The sequence below is a fragment of the Neospora caninum genome, chromosome XI (genome assembly GCF_000208865.1).
Source record: "Neospora caninum Liverpool complete genome, chromosome XI".
Taxonomy (NCBI): domain Eukaryota; phylum Apicomplexa; class Conoidasida; order Eucoccidiorida; family Sarcocystidae; genus Neospora; species Neospora caninum.
In genome coordinates this window covers 5,028,803-5,047,982 of record NC_018397.1, presented here as the reverse complement: position 1 = coordinate 5,047,982, position 19,180 = coordinate 5,028,803, and the positions used below count along the sequence as shown (strand labels likewise).

The 19,180-nt window shown below is 57.6% G+C and overlaps 2 protein-coding genes across 2 annotated transcripts; both read left to right on the top strand.

Moving 5' to 3' along the window:
- Positions 1-1,415: 1,415 nt before the first annotated feature.
- Positions 1,416-6,574, top strand: NCLIV_059070 (GM16067, related; the record flags this gene model as incomplete). Its single annotated transcript, XM_003885462.1, has 7 exons — positions 1,416-2,024; positions 2,355-2,573; positions 2,868-2,939; positions 3,284-3,433; positions 3,683-5,220; positions 5,523-5,815; positions 6,282-6,574. The coding sequence occupies 7 exons, from the start codon at positions 1,416-1,418 to the stop codon at positions 6,572-6,574; spliced, it is 3,174 nt and encodes a 1,057-aa protein (XP_003885511.1).
- Positions 6,575-8,921: 2,347 nt separating this feature from the next.
- Positions 8,922-19,180, top strand: NCLIV_059060 (conserved hypothetical protein; the record flags this gene model as incomplete). Its single annotated transcript, XM_003885461.1, has 13 exons — positions 8,922-9,873; positions 10,420-10,531; positions 10,986-11,154; positions 11,811-13,131; positions 13,474-14,203; positions 14,510-14,969; positions 15,706-16,167; positions 16,443-16,541; positions 16,675-17,326; positions 17,518-17,666; positions 18,106-18,219; positions 18,571-18,726; positions 18,962-19,180. 13 exons carry the CDS (start codon positions 8,922-8,924, stop codon positions 19,178-19,180), a joined length of 5,595 nt encoding a protein of 1,864 aa, XP_003885510.1.

The window sequence follows — 19,180 nt, the reverse complement described above, 5'->3', positions numbered from 1 at the left end:
TTTTTTCGTTTTTCTCTTGGGGCGGCGTTTTTCCCGGCCATCGGGTGAGGCCTTTTTCTCCGTGCACGGTGTGTCTTCGCGAGAGGTCTCTCTCTCTGCGCTTCTCTCGTCAGCCCGAGAGGGGGGAGAGAAGACGGCGCGATAACTCGGTCTGCGCGGCTGTTTCAGCGCTGCTCTTTTCCGCCTCGCCATCACCCTCTCCCAAGCTCGAAGAAAAGGCCTCTCTGTTTCGTCTCAAACACTCGCACGAGGCTCTCTCTCGCCGTTTTCTCGCCACTCATACACATCTCTCCATCTCTCTCTCCTCGCGAGCGGTAGACGCAGAAAAACTGCGCTAGAAAAAAGAGGTGTAGACTTCTACGTGTGTCTGGTGAGTCAGCGCGCGCTCTTGCCGACTTTTCTCGCGCGGAAACAGGCGGAGGTAAACCTGAAAACCCAAAGTTTTAGCGAGGATTTCGGCCGCGAGATTCCCTCTTCTCGCCTCTTTGGCGCTGTTCGCGAACGAGGTCTTCACTTTCTTCCGAGAGAAATCCCCTGTCCCCTTTCTCGCCTGCGCAGGCGGCGAGGGGGCCGCCTCGAGAGGCCGCGAAAGCGCCGAGTCTTTTCCACGAGACTTTTGCCACTCTTTCTCGCCGCAGTTTGTCTTTCTCTTTCCAGTCTCTACAGACAGGATAGACCGTTCACTTCCATTTTTCGTCTTGTCACGCGTTTCCCCCGACGCTCGCTTTCTTGCGAGACTCGCACCTTTCCGTCGAGTCCTCCCCCTCCCTTCGAGCGGTTGACTGGCGGGGGAGCAAAAAGGGCCAAGACACAGCGCTGGGGGTTGCGATATTCCTTTTTCTTGGAGGTTTCTGGAAACGCTTGATCTTTTGCAATTCGCCAGCGGAATCCCGGCGCGCGTCTCTCTGCTTTTCACGCGGCTCTTTGCTCGCCTCACGAGGATGACTAGCGCCGAAATGGCCGTGCCCGTCGAGGGGGCGCGCGCCTCGGGGCTCACGCCTTCCCGGCCTTCTCACTTTTCTTCTCGGCGACGTTTCTCTCTCTCTACGTTTTGCGAAGGTGAAGACCGATTCGTTGCGCCGCCTTCTGTCAGCCTCCTGCATCGTCTCCGGAGCACTCTGAGTCAGTCTTCTCTCTCGACCAGTCTTCTCTCCCCCTCTGTGTCGTCTCGCACACTGCCAAATTTCCAACGCGCAGGCTCCCCGCGAGATGCGCCTGGACAACTCTCTCCTTCTTCTGCGTCGGCTTCGGGGGTTCCTTCCCGGGACGGGGAGAGAAGTGTGAAGAGAGACGAAAGGAGACAGGGGAGAAGATCTGCAGGTAGGCAGTTGGATCTGCAGCAGATTCAGACGCACGAGGCGTACCGCAGGCTGTTGTGTGCGAGTCTTTTGCCAGGGTTGTGTGAAGAAGTGGGCATGCGTCTCCGGGAAGACGCCCCCTGTTTCCCCCTCGACGCAGGAGACCGGGTCGACGAGGCGCTCAGCGCAGAAGAAGGCAGAAAGCGGAGGCTGCGAGGCGCGTCTCTCGGGTCTTCACTCTGCTCCACGCCCCGACGGAGACACTCGCTGTCTTCTTCTGGTTCGCTTTCTTCGAAAGTTCTGAAACGCTTTCGCCTCCTCGACGTGGTGGAGGCAACGCGCCGAGACGCGCCCGCGCCTCCTGGCCTCTTTCTCACAGACGAGAATGCACTGCCTGCCTCGCAGCCATCGCCTCGGCGGGGCCGTGCACGCGACAGTCTCTCTAGACAAAGCTTGGGCGTCAGTCAAGAGAGAGAACAAGAGAGGGGACAAGACAGAGAACAAGAGAGAGGAGAGGAGTGGGATGAAGAGCGAGGAGAGGAGTGGGATGAAGAAGAGAGAAGAGGGGGAGAGGAGCGCGAGTCGTTTTTCACTTCGCGTTTGGCCTTTCCGGCGGAGAGGGACGGACACTTTGGAGATGGTGCAGAAGAACCCTGCTGGGAGAGTGGGGATGACTCGAGTGATGACAACGAAGACCAGCCGAGCCGATCAGCCACAGTCCCACAGGTGACCAACCTTTCTTCTTGCGATTCTGCGCAAACCTTCAATGCGCCCCCGCCTACAAACCGACCGATTCAGCGTTCTTTCTCTGCACACAAGGCACACGGCTATATGCATATATATATATACGAACATGTAGGAATACCTACTGCTTATGTAGGTATGTCTCTGTTCTATCTGTTTGCGTGAAAAACTCTCGAGTGTAACCATGTACACCGCATTCAACCGTCTCCATCCATGTCTCTATATCACATACACCTTTTCACGTAGATATCTACATCTATCTATCTATATGGATTTGAAAGGTATATCCAGACGTGTGTGTTTTGTGTCTAGCGTCCCTACCTCACGCTCCCCGCACCGGATTTGCTCGACGACTTTTACTTAAATCTCGTTGACTGGAGTCGCGGGAACCTCCTCGCCGTTGCTCTCAAGTCAAAACTTTTCCTATGGTCGCCTCAACCCCGGCATTTTCCAGAGGGACGCCAGGCGCGTCTTCTCTTCAACGCCAGCGGAACGAGCGTCTCGTCCTCCGGCGATGGCGAAGGCCGAGAGGTACGGAAAACAGCGGCAAAGAGAAGCTTCGCTCACGCTTCGGGTTTTTTCCGCGAATGCTCTCGCATGCCCTTTCCCTCCGTGTCTTTGTCTCTCTCGCTCAGGTTCTGTGTCTCCTTCTCCATCCCTCTCCCTCCCTCACTTCGCCCACCATGTGTCTCTCCTTATATCGCTCTCGCTATTCCTCTCGCTCCTTGTCCGTCGCCAGAGTCCGTCTTGCTTCTAGAGCTTCTCTGTAAGTGGATGCTGCACTGGACTGGGCTTTTCTCGGTTTTCGCCCCTTCTGTCTCTCAGGACGGCGTCGTCTGCGTCAAATTCTCGCCTCAGTTTCCCTCCCTCCTCCTCGTCGGCTTTCGCAGCGGATTGGTAAGTCCTTCGCTTCCGGCTGTCTCTCCATTTCCTCCCCGTTCTGTTTTCCACTTTTTTTTCTCCTCTTTTTTCCGGTCGTGCCTTGATCTTCCCGGCGTTCGCGCGGTGTGCATTCTGTCTCCTCTTCTCTTGTGTGGGTGGTGTTCCTCTCTTTGCGACCTGTGCGAGCACCCTGGCGCCGCGTGTGTGTCCGCTGACACACACGCGGGCCTCACTCGAGGCCGGGATCTGTTCTCTCGCTCTTCTCTGTTCTCTCGCGCTTTTCCCCTTCGAACTTTGAAAAAACGCCCTGAAAAACGCGGAGGCTGCGAGGTCCGCTGTGCCGCTTTTGTGTGTCTCAGGCGGAGATTTGGGACGTCCAGGCAGAGAGGAGACTCCGGTCGCTCAGAGGCCACGCGAGCAGATGCACTGTCGCCGCGTGGAACCCCTCACAGCTGACTGTGGCAACCGGAGCACGGGACCAGCGAATTCTCGTTCGAGACTTGCGCCTGGTAAGCAAGGAAAGAGCGAAGAAGACAGAAAAGGCGAGACACGAACGTAGAGTAGAGTAGACCGAGGAAGAAGAGAGAAGAGAAGTGTGGAAGGAGGGAGAAAGACGATCACACCAAGAGGGCGAGAGAGAGCCTACAAAGAGGGACAGAGGACAACGGACGAGGAGTCCGGCAGCGACGATTCAGTTTCCCTGGGTTTCGCCGAGTGCATTTTCTGTCTCTTTTTTGTGTCGATGGCGCTCCTCGCAGGCGTCGCCGTACGTCTCGTGCCTCTCGGGGCACGGCAGCGAACTGTGCGGGTTGCAGGTGTCTCCGTCGGAGACGCTCTTGGCGAGCGGGGGGAATGACAACTTGTTGTGTGTCTGGGACTACCGCTCGCTGCCGCTTTCTTCGCCGTCTGCGTCGGTCTCGGCGCCCACGGCGAGCAGCTGGGGGACGGTTTCTTCTCTTTTCGGTCCGAGCTCCTCTCCGCTTTATGGCGCCGGAGGGCGACTGGGCCGCGACTACTTCGTCGCTTCGGAAAGACTCAGGAAACCGCTCTTCTCGTCTCTCTGCATCCCGGCGTCTGGCTCCAGTTCCTGTCTCTCTTCCGCCTCTCTCTGGGCTGGGCTTGGCCTCGCGGAATCGCGAAGCGGAGAGCTCGACTCCCAGGCTTCCTCGCAGTATCCTCTCTCCGCTGCGGGGGCGGGCGGGCTGTCCGCTGGCCGCGCCAGCGCATCCGGCTTGCTGGGGCTGCATGCGTTTTCCTCCCGAGCGTCTTCCTTCGGGCACGCACCTTTTCCTTCGATCCCACTCTTCGCGTCGCCTCTCGCGCCCGGCTCTCTCGGCTTCGCAGGCCTGAGACGGCCGAGCGAGCGAGAGGAGACAGACGACCGCGAAGAGACAGACGACGCAGAGCGGCGGCTTGGACCTTCGTCTTGTCTTTTTCCCTTTTCTCCGAATCCTTCCTCTTCCGCCTTGGTCCGGAGCCTGCCGAGGGCGACACTCGCCCCGTCGGAGGCTTCGCTCTTGCCCGGCGCCTCTTCAGGTCTTTTCGCCCAGCAAAGAAGAGAGAGTGCGCCCCTGTCGTCTTCTCTGCATCTCTGGGCGTCGTCGCTCTCTCTCCCAGAAGAGAGAGGCGCCGCCGAAGCGGAACGAGAAGCGGGTGACGATGCGGCTGCACGCCCAGGACGAGGGCGCTCTCTTTCGCCTCCACCGCATGCAGGCCTCGCCGCGTCGCTGACCAACCTGGCCTCGGCGCCCCTCGCGTCTACCTCGGCCTTCGCCCCGTCTCCCGGTCTTCTCTCTGATAGGGCGCGACAGCTGTTCGCGCCTTCTCTCGGCGGTCCGACCTCGGCTTCCTCGCGTCAGCTCTTCGTGGCCTCAGAGCGAAGCGACCGCGACCGGGCGGCCGCGTCTCTCTCTTCTGCGCTCCCTTCTGTCTCCTCGGTGTCGTCTGCGCTCGGAGACACCTTGTTTCCTGCGTCTCTCGCCCCCCAGGGCGGTCGCCCCGCGCGAGAGGACGAACTGAGATCCGCTGGAACGCTGGGGCCCTCGAGGGCGCGGGCTTTCCACGGTCCCGCTATCCCGGCGCCGGGCGGCTGTCCCCGCGGCGGGGCACTCAGAGACTCACGCAACAGCACGTTCGCGAGAGACAAAAGAGACAGAGGTCGGTCGACTCCTCTCTTCGCCTACGAGGAGCACTCGGCAGCGGTGAAGGCAGTCGCGTGGTCCCCACATGCGTCGGGACTCCTGGCGAGCGGCGGCGGCACGGCTGACCGCCATGTCCGTTTTTGGAACACGAATTTGTAAGTGCGTTTTGCGGCGGAAAAGCCCATTGCTCTTTTTTCGGGGATTTTTTCCGGCCTAGCGAGGCGCGCTGCGTTTTTTCAGCGGAGGCGTCCCTACGCTGAGAAAGTCGAAAACGCTGTCGCCCTCCGGTTTCGTGCCTTGCCTGCATGGCCAGCTGGTGCTGCCCAGAACTTCTTGGCCTCCGTCACGCACTCTGTCATGTGCGTCTTTTGCGACTTGATGGCCTCGCGTTTCCAGTGCATGCACGTTGTGCGTTCCATTTCCTCTTTTTTTCTTTTCGGGTGTTTCCTGTTCCCAGGGCGACCACATCCTCCGTCCACCGCTTCGACGTCGGATGCCAAGTTTGCAATTTGTGCTTTTCGCCGCACTCCGAGGAGCTGTTGTCGACGCACGGCTTTTCGCTGAACCAGGTGTTTGTGTGGTCCTACTCGCCGCGACTCCTCTCGTCTTCAGCCTCGTACTCTCGGCCTTCCTTCCTTGCCTCTTCGCTCTCTTCCCTCTCCGACGCCGCGCTCGTCTCCGCCTTCTCCTCGCCTTGTCCGTCTGCCGCGACGATCGAGCACCCCATGGAGAAGAGCGCGACGCTGTCAGGTAGGAAGCTGTGCGCCCCCGTGACGGCGCGCGAGACCCAGCCGAGGTCTCGCCGCTCCGCGTGAAGAAACTCGGCCGCGTTTTGTTCCGGCCACCCCCCCGGAGTCTTTTTCGTTTCCCGCGTCCAAAACGAGGAACTCATAAGAAGAGCAAGGTTTCCTTCGCGTTTTTCGACTGGAACTCCCCGTGACAGGCTCTCGGTGTTGAAACCACGCCACCCATCGCTATTTGCCTTCACGCTCAGAATCGCGACATAGGCTCGTCTTTCTACACACGTGGACGCGTGTGTGCCTGCGCGGCCGTTTGTGCAGTCCTGTGCATCTGTAAGTCTCCACTTGTATCAGTCGGGAGGATGATGCGGAGTGCGTGTTGCGATTGCGGGTGTGACTTGGTCCTATTTGTGTGTATCTTTTCCGCATGCACTTGCAAAAGGGTGGCGTCTCGCACGTGCGCGTTGACTCTTCAGGTCACACGGCGCGCGTCTTGTTTGTCGCCGTTTCGCCGTGCGGCCGGCGCGCAGTGACGGGGGCGGGGCGCGGAGACGAAACGCTCAAGTTTTGGAAAGTTTTCCAGGCGGGTTTCCCCGCAAGTCGCGGCAAGCGCAACGACGAATTCGAAGGCCTGTTCTCTCGCGGAACGATGCGGCACCGCGCGACGGCTCTTCGCAGAGACCGCGAGAAACGCGCAAGCGACCGACATGCAGACGAAAACGACATGGACGACAGCGTCGAACAAGAAGATATCGATTCCTGGCGGTAGAGCGGGGCAGACACGAGAGTGCAGAGAGAACGCGAGTCTGCGTGAAATGTGCGCGGGTCTGTGCGGGTTTGCTTCTGTCATCTCGAGAACAAGACGTTCGTTTCATATCGAGCAACTCAAAGCCTGGGGCAGACGAAAGCGATCCTCGTTTTCTTCCACCTGGCCGTCAGGCCTGCTCTGCGTCGGCTGTGCCTGCAGACCTTTTTAGATTTTTTGTTTTTTTTGTTTCTGGTGTCTCGGGAGATCGACCCCCGAGAGCCTTGTAGGCGGAACCTGCGCACACAGACAGCGCTCTGACTCTGGCCAGAGCAGCACTGGAAACGACAGTCCTTGTGTTTGTCGTTTCGTCCCCGCGGAAACGCGCAGAAGGCTTAGAAGAAAGGATGGTTTTGGCAGAAACAATCACGGTGTTTTTCGTTCACACGGCGGGGCGAAGCTGGAAAAAAGGCAACGGAGTGAGCCTTGAACAGATTCGCAGCGGCCCCGCGCTTCACCACACGCAGAAACGGAAACCACCGCGGCAGATTCGAATGCAGGGATAGCCTTGTGAAGGCTCGACAAAAACGTTTACACGCGTCATTCCTTCTCCAACCTAGAGAGGCTTCCGTTTGCACGTTGTGTCTCGAGTATCAAACGGCGGAGAACTCTGTTTTTGTCGGCACAGGGCGCACAATTCCTTCTGTTCCGTTCTCAGCTTCCTTCTTCCGAGAGAAACGGCCTGCCGCCTTGTTTTTCCTCGAGTGAAAAGACGCCAAAGACAGGCAGCGAGACGAGTACAGCGGCAGATTCCGAGACGACTCGGCTGCTCCAGAAACGCCTTCAGTGCGACCTAAGCTGGAGCTTGCTACGCACCTCTCTCTCCAGTGGACATTATTTGATGGGGACAGAAACTGCGAAAACGCGGGCTGTGGTTCTTCTCTGCGTCGTTCACGACTTTCGGCGGTGGCTGTGACGGGGGCGAACAGACAGTCTAAAGGCAGATGGTCCTTTCCTAAAGAAAAACAGACTGTTTCTTCGCCCGCACAGAAAGCAGAACGCCCGCGCTGACAGGAGAAGAAAATCGTTTCTCTGTTTTTCTTCTCTCTGGGAGAAAACCCCGCGCGAGCCCAGTGGATTTTGCCTTACTTCTCCCGACCAGCGGTGACACACTCGAGTTTTTGTCTTGTGGAAACGCCTTGCTCGCGATTCCCCCTTTCCTCTCCGCCTAAATTATGGAGTGCTTGAGCGGAACCCGCCCCGTAGTTCATTTGCCAGGAACCACTGCGAGAGAAACACCACGTTTCTGGCTTTTCAGGTGTTCTTGTCGAGAAAATGGCCCTGAATCGCGTTCAAGGACAGGGGAGCGAACACGTGTTTGTAGCGTTTCCTCCGCTCCTTAGCATCACAGTTACCTAAGTAGATCGTTTCTGAACGGGCGTTTCCAACGTGCTACGAGTCCAGCGGAAACTGGTGGCTTCTCAGGGCTCTGCTCTCGAGTGTCTGCGCGTCGTCTGTCGGGGCTGGGTGCATGCGGTCGACGTGCAACAGAGGGAAAGAAACGCGGAACCTAGGGAGACAAGCGCGAGAAGAAACCTCGAGATTCAAAGAGCCTCCGCGAATGGCGTGTTCTCAGTTTTTCGCGAGGTCTTTTTGCTGCACTTTTTGGGGTATATCGTCTCTCTGGCGGACCGCGAAAAACCCCGCTGGCTGCGTCGATGCATGCGCATGCAGTGTGCCGAGTGCGTATCCCCGAGGCTTTTTCGAGGCGAGCAGAAGAGAACAGACACACGAAAAGAGAGGGAAACAGAGAATCTCGTTCGAATTTGTGGAACGTGCGTCTGTGTCTTTCGTCTCTGCACAAGGAGACAGCCCCCTACTCAATTTTTTTTCGCCGGTGCGAGTCTTATGAGAGGTCCGCGACAGCTTGAGTGTGAGAGGAACTAGCGAGAAAAGAACGCGTTGGGTTCTCTCCCTCTCTCCCAAACCTCTCGCTTGCATCTTTCCTTCAATTCCTCTTTTTGACCGAGCTCTCTTCTTTCCGTTTTTCCCCCTGAACTTCTCCTGCGCGTCGTCGCTGCCTGTTCTGAGGACGCTCCCGCGTCTTCAGATCTCTTCTCTCTGTGCCGAGTTTTCTCTGTTTCCTTCTGAGTCGACCCTGTTTTTCTTCGCTCTCTGCGCCTCACGTCGGTCGATCTCTGAACGGGTTTTCTTTCTCTTCGGTCTTTCCTTGGTCCTCTCGTCTTCGCTTCTTCACATCTGCACTCCTTGTCTCTGCGGTCGTGTTCCTGCGAGACGTCGGGTGGCGGGGGCCCTTGAGTGTCTCTCTCCTGCGACTTCTTCGCTTTTCTCCTTTTTCAAAAGACCGAAAATGACTCTCCCTTCCGTCTCTTCCTCGCTGTCGCGAGGCCGCTCTTGCCAGGATCGTTTCCGAGCGTGCACCCGTCACTCTTCTTCTCTCTCCGTCTACCATCGCGACAGAAGGAAACGCATGCAACCTGCTCTTCAATCTCATCTCGCTTTCTCCACTGCGCCTTCTTCCCCGTCCTCTCCCTCGTCCTCTCTCTCGTCTTCTCCCCCATCTTCTTGGCCGTCTACTTCTTCCTCTTCTTCGTCTTCTTCTCACGTGTCTTTGTCTTCTCTCGGGAGTCGACGCTGGCGGGTTCAGCCTTTCAAGCCTCGCTGTTCGCGCCCCGGCTCAGCCGCCGTGTCTCCTGCCCAGCTTCTTCTCCTTCACCACCTGATTCGCCATCCGCCTGTCGTCCTCCCTGCCGCGTCTTGGTCGCCTTCTCTTCCTCTCTCTCAATTTCCCGAGTCTCCGCAGGCCGCGACTGCCCATGCGCTCGCTCTCGCGTCTTCTCTCCACCCTGGGGCGCCTGTCAGAAACGAAGCGGTCTCTGAATCCAGAAGCGCGGAAGGACGGCCTCTTCTCTCCGCCGTCGCGCGAAACGGACTCGCCTCTTCTCTCTCCTCCGAAGCTCTCCGCGCCTTTCTCGACGGATCCTGGCAATCTTTCCTCCCTGGAGACGGCTCGTCCACCTCCCGGTCTCCTGGCGTTTTCGCCTCTTCTTCAAATCGCCTGTGGTTGCTCGCGCTGATCGCCCCGCCGTCCTGTGACAGACGTGTGAGGGAAGTCCTCGAGGCCTGGCTAGCGCATGCAGTCGGGAAAAAAGATCCGGAACTGCAAACTGTCTTGCCGAGTGTCCTCCCCGCCACGGCTCAAACGGGAACGGCCACGGCACGGGAAACTGCGTTCAACCAAGACGGCGAACGAGAACAACACCTGCCGCTCGTGCTTCTCGCGGCGAGTCTCCACAACCTGCGTAAGAACGCGCTGGAAACGCGGAGGAAAACGGAACATGCCGACACGACGCTGACGCGAAAAAGGCGCACGAAACACGGAGCGAAAACGTGCAAACATGCCCATATGGAGAAAAACTGCTCGGGAAAAGACACAAATACGCATCACCGCATTTCTACACAGTACACACGCCGCCTTTTACGCGCATGCATATATATATATATATATATATATATATATAGTGTTCATAAATATGGATATTGATAGATGTAAATTTAGAAAGATGTGGGCAGATGTAGACAGATAGACGTTTAGACAGATATCCATTTTCGTAGATGTAGACGTAGGTATACGTAGATATAGATATAGAGAGGACTAGGTAGACGGACACGTGCAGTGTAAACATGTACTGGCTTTGGTGGCACAGGTGAATAAACCATTTACATATATATATATATATATATATATATATTTGTATATATATGTATATATATTCCGAAAGGATTTGATGGATGTAGACGTTACCTTTTTTCTCGCTCTCTCCTGTTCTCTGTTTTGTTTCGTCTAGGTCGCTGGGACTTGCTCCAGCGCCTAATGACAGAAGACTGTTTTCTCTCCTCTGCCGCCTCTTCGCTTCCTCTGCCTCTTCTTGCCTTCTTTGCGCGGCTCTACATTCGCGTGTAAGTTTCCGAGAGACGTTTGCTCTCTCTGCTTGTCGCTGAGCTCGTGGGGAATTCCTCTGGTGCGGTGCCGTCGGTTTTTCCGCATCACGAGGACAGCCTCAGGCGCCGCGCGAACTGTCCTCTCGCGAGTTGCTAGGCTCGACGAGAAGTCTCCTCATGCTTATTCACGAGCGGAGACACTTGCCTAGGGCGCTTTGCATTTGTGCCAAAAAACCAGGCAGTCCCCTTCGTCCAGCAATGCATATCTCGAAAGGGACACAAGGCATGCACATGTCAGGTGTAGCGCTTTCTCGCGGTTGTCCAGGTGTGGTGTGAGGGGAAAAACGAAGATGTAACGTGGCCGTCTCTCTGTGGGGCGGCGGCAAATCAAAGAGAACGAGGCAGATCGAGGATCTTTCGCTCCTCGCCACGCTTCTCTCCGGCACGGTCTCCGTGCCTCTGTGCTGTGCAGGTCGGGTCTGGACGCTCACCTCGCGTTCTCTTCTTCGTCTGGGTCGCCTCCGCTCCGGGGCAAGATCCAAAATCAAATGCTTCGAAAGGAGCACGAAGGATTCTTCAACGCCCTAGCTACTAGCCTGGCGCTCGCCTCCTCGCCTTCTCACTTTCGCTTCCCACCCGACGTAAGTGCAGAGCGGCGACTGACTCGCGAAGCCGAGAAAAGGTTTACAAAGAACGCTGCGCATCGTTTGTCTTGTCTCCGCCTTGCCATGCGTCCTTCCGCGGGAGTTTCGCTTCTCCTCTAGGGGATGCCCTCTCTCCCTCTTCTCTTTTCGGCGTCATCACGTCGGTGTGTCGAAGCCTCTCGCGAAACGGACGGCTCCGTGGAAGACCCCGTACGTCCCTGCATGCGCTCCCTTCTGGTTTCCCCTTCTGGTTTCCCCTTTTGCGTTCTCCTTTTGCTGTCCCTGTCTCCGCGGTTTCTCTCGCCTGCGATCCGTCGGCGCCTTGGTTTTCTTCCCCTCCTCTCGGAACTTTGACCTTTTTTTCTCAAGGGCGAACGCGGCCGCATGTCGCCTGCTTCCCTCGCGTCGTCCCGCTCGGTGTCACCTCGCTGCTGCCGTTGTCTTCCGGTCTCTCTCGTCTCTTTCGCTTTGCTGTCTATCTCTTTTCTCTTTCCTTTTCCCTTTCTCTCTCTTTTCTTTCTGTTTTACTTTCTCTCTCTTTCTTCTTGACTTCCTTGCCTCTCTCCGCGGGTTCGCTGCAGTTCACCGCCGCGGTCTTTTTTTCTCTGCCTCTCGATATGGTCTCTTCCGGCTGCTCGTCTGTGTTCTCTCAGAGCTACGCCGTCTGCCTGCAGGCACTGGCGCTCTTCCACTACGCGCCGCAGGCTTCCTTCACGCTTTCCTCGCGCTCTGCGTCGAGTCTCTCTCGCGCGTCTCCGCAGGGAAGATTGCCGATTGCTCGCGAGAAAGACACGCCCCACGCAGACTGTCTTTCCGGGATTCTGCGCGAGCCCGAGTACGCCCCGCAACTCCACGTCTTTGACTCCTCGGAACTGAACGAGATCTTTGTGCGCGGGTTCTACCGGCTCCTTCTCGACGAGGGCTTGGGGAAGCGCGCGCGGGAGAGAGAAGAAACGCGAGGGAGAGAAGCGCGCGCGGAAGAGGTACAGAGTGTTGGGGAGACGTTCAGCGAGACGAACCCGACACAGAACAGGCCGAAGAAAGAGGCACTCTCTCTCGGAGGCCTGATGCGCCTCACAGACGCCCTACTCCTCCGAGACGCCTTCATGAGAGAACAATTCTCGCTCCTCCGGGACAGGCACCTGGCGACGTTCTCGTCGGCGGGCTCGCGATCGGGTCTCCCCGGAGGGGAACCGAAGGGCCACAGACGCGGAGACAGCTCCGCGGAAGTAGACCCGGTTTTGGAGGAAATGCACTGTTTCTGGCGCGTCTACGTTGAGCACCAAGAGGCGGTGCTCGACGCGCTCGCTCGAAAACTTTTGAAGGTCGACGCCGAGGCGTGGCTGGCCGTCTCGCCCCGCACGCTTCTGCATCTTCTCCATGCTTTGCTGCGACTCCATCGAATCAGTCCCGACTGCCTCGGCGCCTCTGCGCGACGAAAACGCGGCCATCATTTCCACTCTCTTCCCACGCCATATGCATCTCCCCGTTCTTCTTCTCCTTCTCCTTCTTCTTCTCTCTCGTCTTCTCCTCCGTCTGAGTTCCAGTCTGACGCGTTCTCTGGTCGGCCAGAAGAGGGACAGGTGCGCGCGGAAGGAGCGGCTGAGTTTTCGGATGGTTCCAGAATTCCGCGAGAAGCGAGAGAGCCGTGTGAGAACGTTTCTTTGCCGAGAGAACAGGAGACAGGCGATCCGGGACTCTGGCGAAACGCGCTGTGGGCAAGCATGCTTCGAGATGCCATCGATGCTGTGGGGGGACCTGGAACTTCCGGGCCGATTGCTGCGTATGCCGCATCTGCCGGTCCTCTCTCGCCTCCTTCTTCTCTCTCGCTTTCTCCTTCTTCTTCTCTCTCGTCTTCTTCTTCCCTCTCGCCTCCTTCTCTCTGTCGTCCTGCGTCTCTGTCTCCATCCGCGTCGGCCGGTGCGAAGGGCGATCTGTCGAGTCCTTCGCTTCCGCCCGTCTTCCTTCTTTTCGGTACGCCTTCCCTCGAGAGAAGATGGGACACGGCCCCAGAGAAGAAGAGAGTCTGCCGTTTGAACCACACGGTTTGTGCGTTTCGTGACGCACTGCCATATCTCGCCACTCCCCAGCGGCGTGTTTCCTCTCGTGCCGTCTCGCGACTTCGAATTCGTCAAACGGCGCGTTTCCCGCATCTCGGCGTCGCCTTCGAGAGCTGCGCATCCGCCACGTTACCCTCTCTCTTCATGTATAGGCCTTCCTTCTCTGCGCTGTTCGTCGCGCAAGCACCTGCGGAATTCGTTTGTCTCCCGCGTCCCCGCAGGGCTGTGTTGCATGTTTTTGTGCGTTTCTGCTCAGCTCGCCTCCTCTCGGAAATCCGCCAGCGATCGGAACTCGAAGCAGTCGATGCGGCTCTCCTTCTCGACGCGGTTGCCGCCATCTCCTCCCATCCTTTCACCCGTTCCTTCTTTGTTGATGTCAGACGAGCAAACGATAGAGGCTCGTCCCGGCCTCACCTGACTGCTTCAGTTCCCTCAGATTCTTCAGTTTCCTCAGCTTCTTCAGTTTCCTCAGAATCTTCAGTTTCCTCATCTTCTTCAGATTCTTCGTCGGCGTCGGGCCGAGTCGCGCGTCGGTCCGTGAGCGTCGAGCGCCTGGCTGAGAGTTTCTTTTCGCTCCGCGAACTGGGCTCTGAAGTTGCCTCGCATCCTCGGCACCTCGCCCAAGAAGCGCAAGTCGAAGAGGCTTGGAAATCGATGGGCGTCAAAGCGCTCCGGATGAGTCCCCCCGTCGCACGCGGGCCGGAAGAAAGCCCAGAACGCACAACACGGACAGATCAAACAGGCACAGACGAAACTTCCGTCAACCTAACGAGCGAACCACCTGGGGTCCAGGAGGCAATCTCGCCGGCTTCTATGTCTCCTTCTCTGTCTCCTTCTGCTTCTTCCTCTTCAATATCTTGGCGGTTTCCAGCAGTCGACGACGGCCTCGTGCGCGGTGTCGTTCAAAATGCAGTCTTTCGAGATGTGCACGGCCTCACCCTCCCTGCTGCGCTTCTTCTCCTTCAGGCTCTGCGCGATCTCCAGGCGTAAGGCTCGCTCCCATTTTCTCTTTGTTTTTTTATTCAGTCGTTCCTCTGTCCTTCGCACCATCTCTCTTCCTTCACCCCCTTCTCTTTCTTCCTTCTCCTTCTCTTCTTTCTTCTCCTTCTCTCTCCTTTTTTTCCCGTCTCGGTTGTATCTTTGGTTCTGCTACGGAGATGACTTTTCTGCTGCGCTTTGGTCCTGAGTTCTGGTTTCCTGTCCTCTGCGCGAGCGTCTTCAAACCTTTCTTGCGGCGCGCACCTTTGCACCGTCTTGTGCCCGCCCTTTTCCGTGCTCTTTGCTCTCTCCAGGTTCGATAATTTCCCGCTCCTGGAGCTCCTGCTTACCAACGTCCTGAGGGAAGCCCACAACCTGGAACCCCAGCAAATCCTCTTTGTTGCGGCCACGCTTCACGGCCTCCGACACTCTCTTGTTCGGGCGCTCTCTTCCTCCCTTTCCTCTCCGTCCCTCTCTTCCTCTTCTTCCGCTCTTTCTTCTTCGTTTCCTGCATCGTCTCGCTCGCCATCCTGCATCGCGGAAAAGGCGTCGACCGAGCCAGCGGCTGCTCACAGCGCTTTACATCGGGCGGACTGTCGGCGAGAAGAAAAACGAGCCTGTTTCGCCGCCGTCAAAGAGAGACGGCGACAAAGAAGGCGCCTGAAATCGGTGCGGCAAATGGAGCGCCAAGTGTTCGAGATGTTCATCGACCGGCAGCCCGACTTTTTGCATGCGCCGCGAGAGTTCGCTGCTCTGTTCTACGTGTTCAGCAAAGTGAGGCCTTCTACCTCGACCGCATCGAAAAGACACAAGGTTAAACCTGCAGCTCTCAAGATCCGCACTTGTGCTGTCTGGTGGAGAGATCCAGTTGAAAGTGTTCAAGCAAGCATCGTTTTTGCCTGTTAAACGCACCAGACTAGTTTTACGGATTCACGCAAGGCGATTCCCAATCTGCCACGTTTGATGTATTTCACTACGGAAACGAGATTGAGGTAAACGCTTTCTTCTCGCTGTTGAAGAGTCCATCTTCAGCTGCTGGGTGTCGACGCGTCTGTAGAAGCACACACACGCAGCTCGCCACAGCGTCAAAGTCTGCCGTCGTTACCTGGATTTTTGTCGTTTACGGCAGCTGCCTTTGCGTGCTGTGCGAAGAACAGGACCAGGCCTGGGATCTTCGTCGAGTGTTTTTCCGTGCTTGTTCGCGGCTCCACGCTCTCTCCAGTTTTTTTCATCTGGCTGCGCTCTGTCACCTCACTGCCTTCGTTCTTTCGTCGTGCTCTCTCTTCGCGTTTCCCTTTCTCCGATATCTCTTTGCGTCGGCTCCTGCCTCTCCAAATCAACGCCCCCACCCCGCGACCTTTCCTCGTCCCTTACGCATTTTCTCTCGCGATTTTTCTCTTTGCTTTCCCCGCCTTCCCATTTATCTCTCTTCTCCCCCCATTGCTCTCTCTTCTCCCCCGATTCATCTCTCGTCTCCCTTCTCTTCTCTCTCTTCTCTGTTTCTGTTCAGGGCGGCCTGTTGACTCCTGCGTCTTGCCTCAAGCTGCGGCCGAGTTGTGTGGCGCTGCTGCCGCGCTTTTCCCCACGCGATCTCACGCTCTTCTCCCTCGGGGCTTCCCTCTCCGTCGCGCCCTCCGCGGCGCTTCTGGCCCTACCTGAGGTTCTCTCCGCCCTGTTTTCCGCCCTCGCCGCCTCGCTCGCGGCTCTGTCTCCGCGGGAACTCGCTACCTGTTTCTGGTGCATGCACGCGCTCGGCTGCGTGGGGTCGGGGCCCCAGGCTGAACTGCGGCGGCTGGTCGACTCCACGATGCAACACCTTCACAGGCAAATGCGTCTCTTTCCTCCAAAGGAACTTCTCTTGATCGCCCTCACTGTTGCGCGGTCTGAGCTGCGCAGGCAGCCGATCCTCCTCGACCTCTTCCGCGCCGTGTACGCCTTCCTGCCGCTCTACGAGCCTGACGAGCTCGCGGTGGTAAGTGCGCTCCTCGAGAACGGCGGCGAGGGTCTGCGCGGGGAGGCGCACCGAGACAAACTGGCAACACGTGTGCAGGACGAAAAAGAAAAAACAAGAAGCGGCATGCGCAACAGGAAGGCGCAGAAGGAACGCGCAAGCGGGGGGAGAGGACGCAAAACCACGAGGAAGCGACAGAAAGCATTCCTATCTCGAAATTATCTACAACGACCGCAAGAGGTGCACGCCGGGGATAACAGGTGACGTCCTGTTGAACCTTTTGCTTTTTCCTCCAGGCTGTCTTCGCCTTTGGTCGCGCACGCATCGTTGACGAAGCCATTGAGCTGGGCTTCCTTCACCATCTCGCTCGGTCTGTCCCCTTCTTTTCTCCTCAAGTAGGCCAGGCGCAGGAATGAGGAACCCGGGAGCGCTTCGAACACAGTGTAGCCCGTCTTCGGCGCCAGTCCCTTTGCTGTAGGGGACTCGTTCCAATCGCAGCCCTCTCTCTCTTTCTCTCTCTGTCTCCAGGCTCTCGCGCAGGTCGTGCTCGGTCTCTACTCTCTTCAACGTTCCTCTCCCTCTTCATCCTCTCCCTCTTCATCCTCTTCCTCGTATTCCTCTTCCCCTGCGTCTCACGTGTTTGCTTCGTTTCCTTCTCCCTCGCTCTCCGCTTCTGTGGCACAGAAGCGAGAAGAGATCCGGTCTCAGCTTCTTCCGCGGATCCTCGCCGAGGCAGACTCCCTGTCTGGTCGACACTTGGCCAGCATCTTCATTTGCTCCGACGCGCTCGCGCCGACGGAGCACGACCTGCGACAGCTGATGCGGGCCCTCTTGCGCCCCGCCCCTCAGCTGCGGGAGGCACAGAAGCGCGAAAAGGAGACTACGGAGGGACCAGCAGAAGGAAAGAAAGACGCAGGGGGCGGTTGTGGAGTGCGGGTTTCAGAGGACGGCCAAACGAAGCTCGTGTCTTGTGGTTCTGGCTCGGGAGGTGCGCCACGGGAGAAGCGCGAAGCGCGGCGAGACGGGCGTGTCAAACTGGAAGACATCAACAAGCTCTGCATGCTCTCCGCACTCGAGCTCGTCCGCGTGCTCCAGATCACGGCGAGTCTCAGTTTCTTTCCTCTGTCTTTCGTCAAGTGCCTTCTCTTTGCTCTTCGGAAAAAAGCCGCCCACCTCGACTGTAAGTGCCGACAGCTGTTTTCTCCGCGTCCCCGTTTCCCGTTTCTTCGTAGCCTCGCAGTGCGTCTGGTTCGGTCTCGTCGCACGCGTCGCGCAAGCATTCGCGGACTCCGGCGCCGCGGCCCCCCGCTACGCGTCGGCAGAGCCTCCACCTTTTTTTCCTCAGTCGGTGTTCTTCTGCTGTCTGTACAGCTCTCCAGCTTCTGAGTGCTCTGTACGCCCTCGACCAGCTTGGGTACGCGCCGCCGCGCCTGCGCTGGCGTCTCGGCTCGCTGGCAAAGGAGCGAATCGAAAACTACAAAATCAACATGTCGGAACTTGTCGCAGCGTCTCCAGTCCTGGTAGGCAGCCTGGAAAAGGTGCACTCGGCTGAGAGGGAGAGACAAAAGACTCTCGCGCAAAGAGACCCTCGAGGAGGTGTAACGTGGCCAGCAAAAAGACACTGCGGGACGGACAGTCAGGTGATCTTTCGTCTGAAACAAAGTCTTCCAACGTCGGTTCACCGTTTCCCTGTTCGCCTTCTCTTTTGTCTTCTCGGCTTCTGACGTATCTCGCTGGAAGGTTCAACTGCGCCCGTTCTCTTTGGCTTTCTGTCTCGGGTGTCTACGTGCCTCCGGGGGGAGGTTTTTTGTCGCTGCGTCGGCATGCGTCCATTTGCGTCTTCACGCCGGTGCCTTTACAGCGTTTCTCGAGGGGTCTCTTTTTGCCCCAGAGGACGTGCTTTCTTCTCGCAGCCGGGGTTTTGCGAGACGTTTCTTCTTGCCTCGAGTGTTTCTTCAGGACCGCCTTGGCGTCTTCCAGAGACTCGACGTGAAAGTGCAACACGAGATCTACGACCGCCTGGACGAAGAGACGCGCCGCCACATCGCCGAGCCTCTCCCGCCTCCTGACCCGGTTTGTCTCTTTCTCTGTGAAGTCTCGTTTTTTCCCTTTGCCCCGTTCTTCCTCACTTGTCTCCTGTGCATGCCCGTCTTGTGCGTCGGTGTCCTCTGGGCTCCCCGCTCTCGTTTGTTCGCCGAGGCTGTCTTCCTTCGTGTTTCGCGGCTCCCGCCTCGCTCCCCTGTCGCTAGGGTTTGCCTCTTCCGTTTTCCTTCGCGTCTTCTCCTTTGGGCTCTCCGCGAGGCGGGTGTGCGCCTCTGAGGAGTGTCTGTTTCGCTTTTTCCCTGCGTCGTGTCTCTTCCTGTTTCTTCCAACGACTCTCTTATCGTTTTCCACCTTTCCACTTCCCTCCTTTTCTTTGTGCAGAGCGAGGCCACGTCGCTCGTCGCGCCGAGGGCCCGCAACCTCGCCTTGCTGCGTCCCAGCAGAATGGAGGGCGGGAAGGCTGGATCTTCGAAAGTCTGCCTCCTCTTCCCCAAGAAAACGCGGGGAAAACGGCCGGTGCCGTCAGGATTTCTTGAGGTGAGAACGACTGTCAACGCCCCCAGCCGAGTCGTCTATTTCTGCTTGGCTTTCCTCGTCGCTTTCGGTGTGTCTTGGCGCTGACATGCGCTCTGGCGTGTCTCCCCCTTTCAAGCGAAGAGCGCATCGGTGACAAGAAGCTCTTCGGGAGACCGCAGAAGCAGTGACGTGTTGCGAGAAAAAAATCCATTTGTTCTTCCACGCCGGTGTTCTCGTCTGTGCTCTCTGTCTCCAGCTTCAGCCTGGCCCCGACCCTCGGGATGCCAGAGTGGCCGAGAGAGAAGGGAGCGCGCGCGGCGTCAGCTACAACTCACAGAAAAAGAAGAGAACAGCCGCGCCTTCGCCGGAGGAAGAAGCGCTGCGCAGAGAAGAAGAAGAACGAGCGCAAGAGTGGGGATCACGCGAAGAAAAGCATGCAGCGGAAATCTTCAGAGAAGCGATTCGACGACTCTAG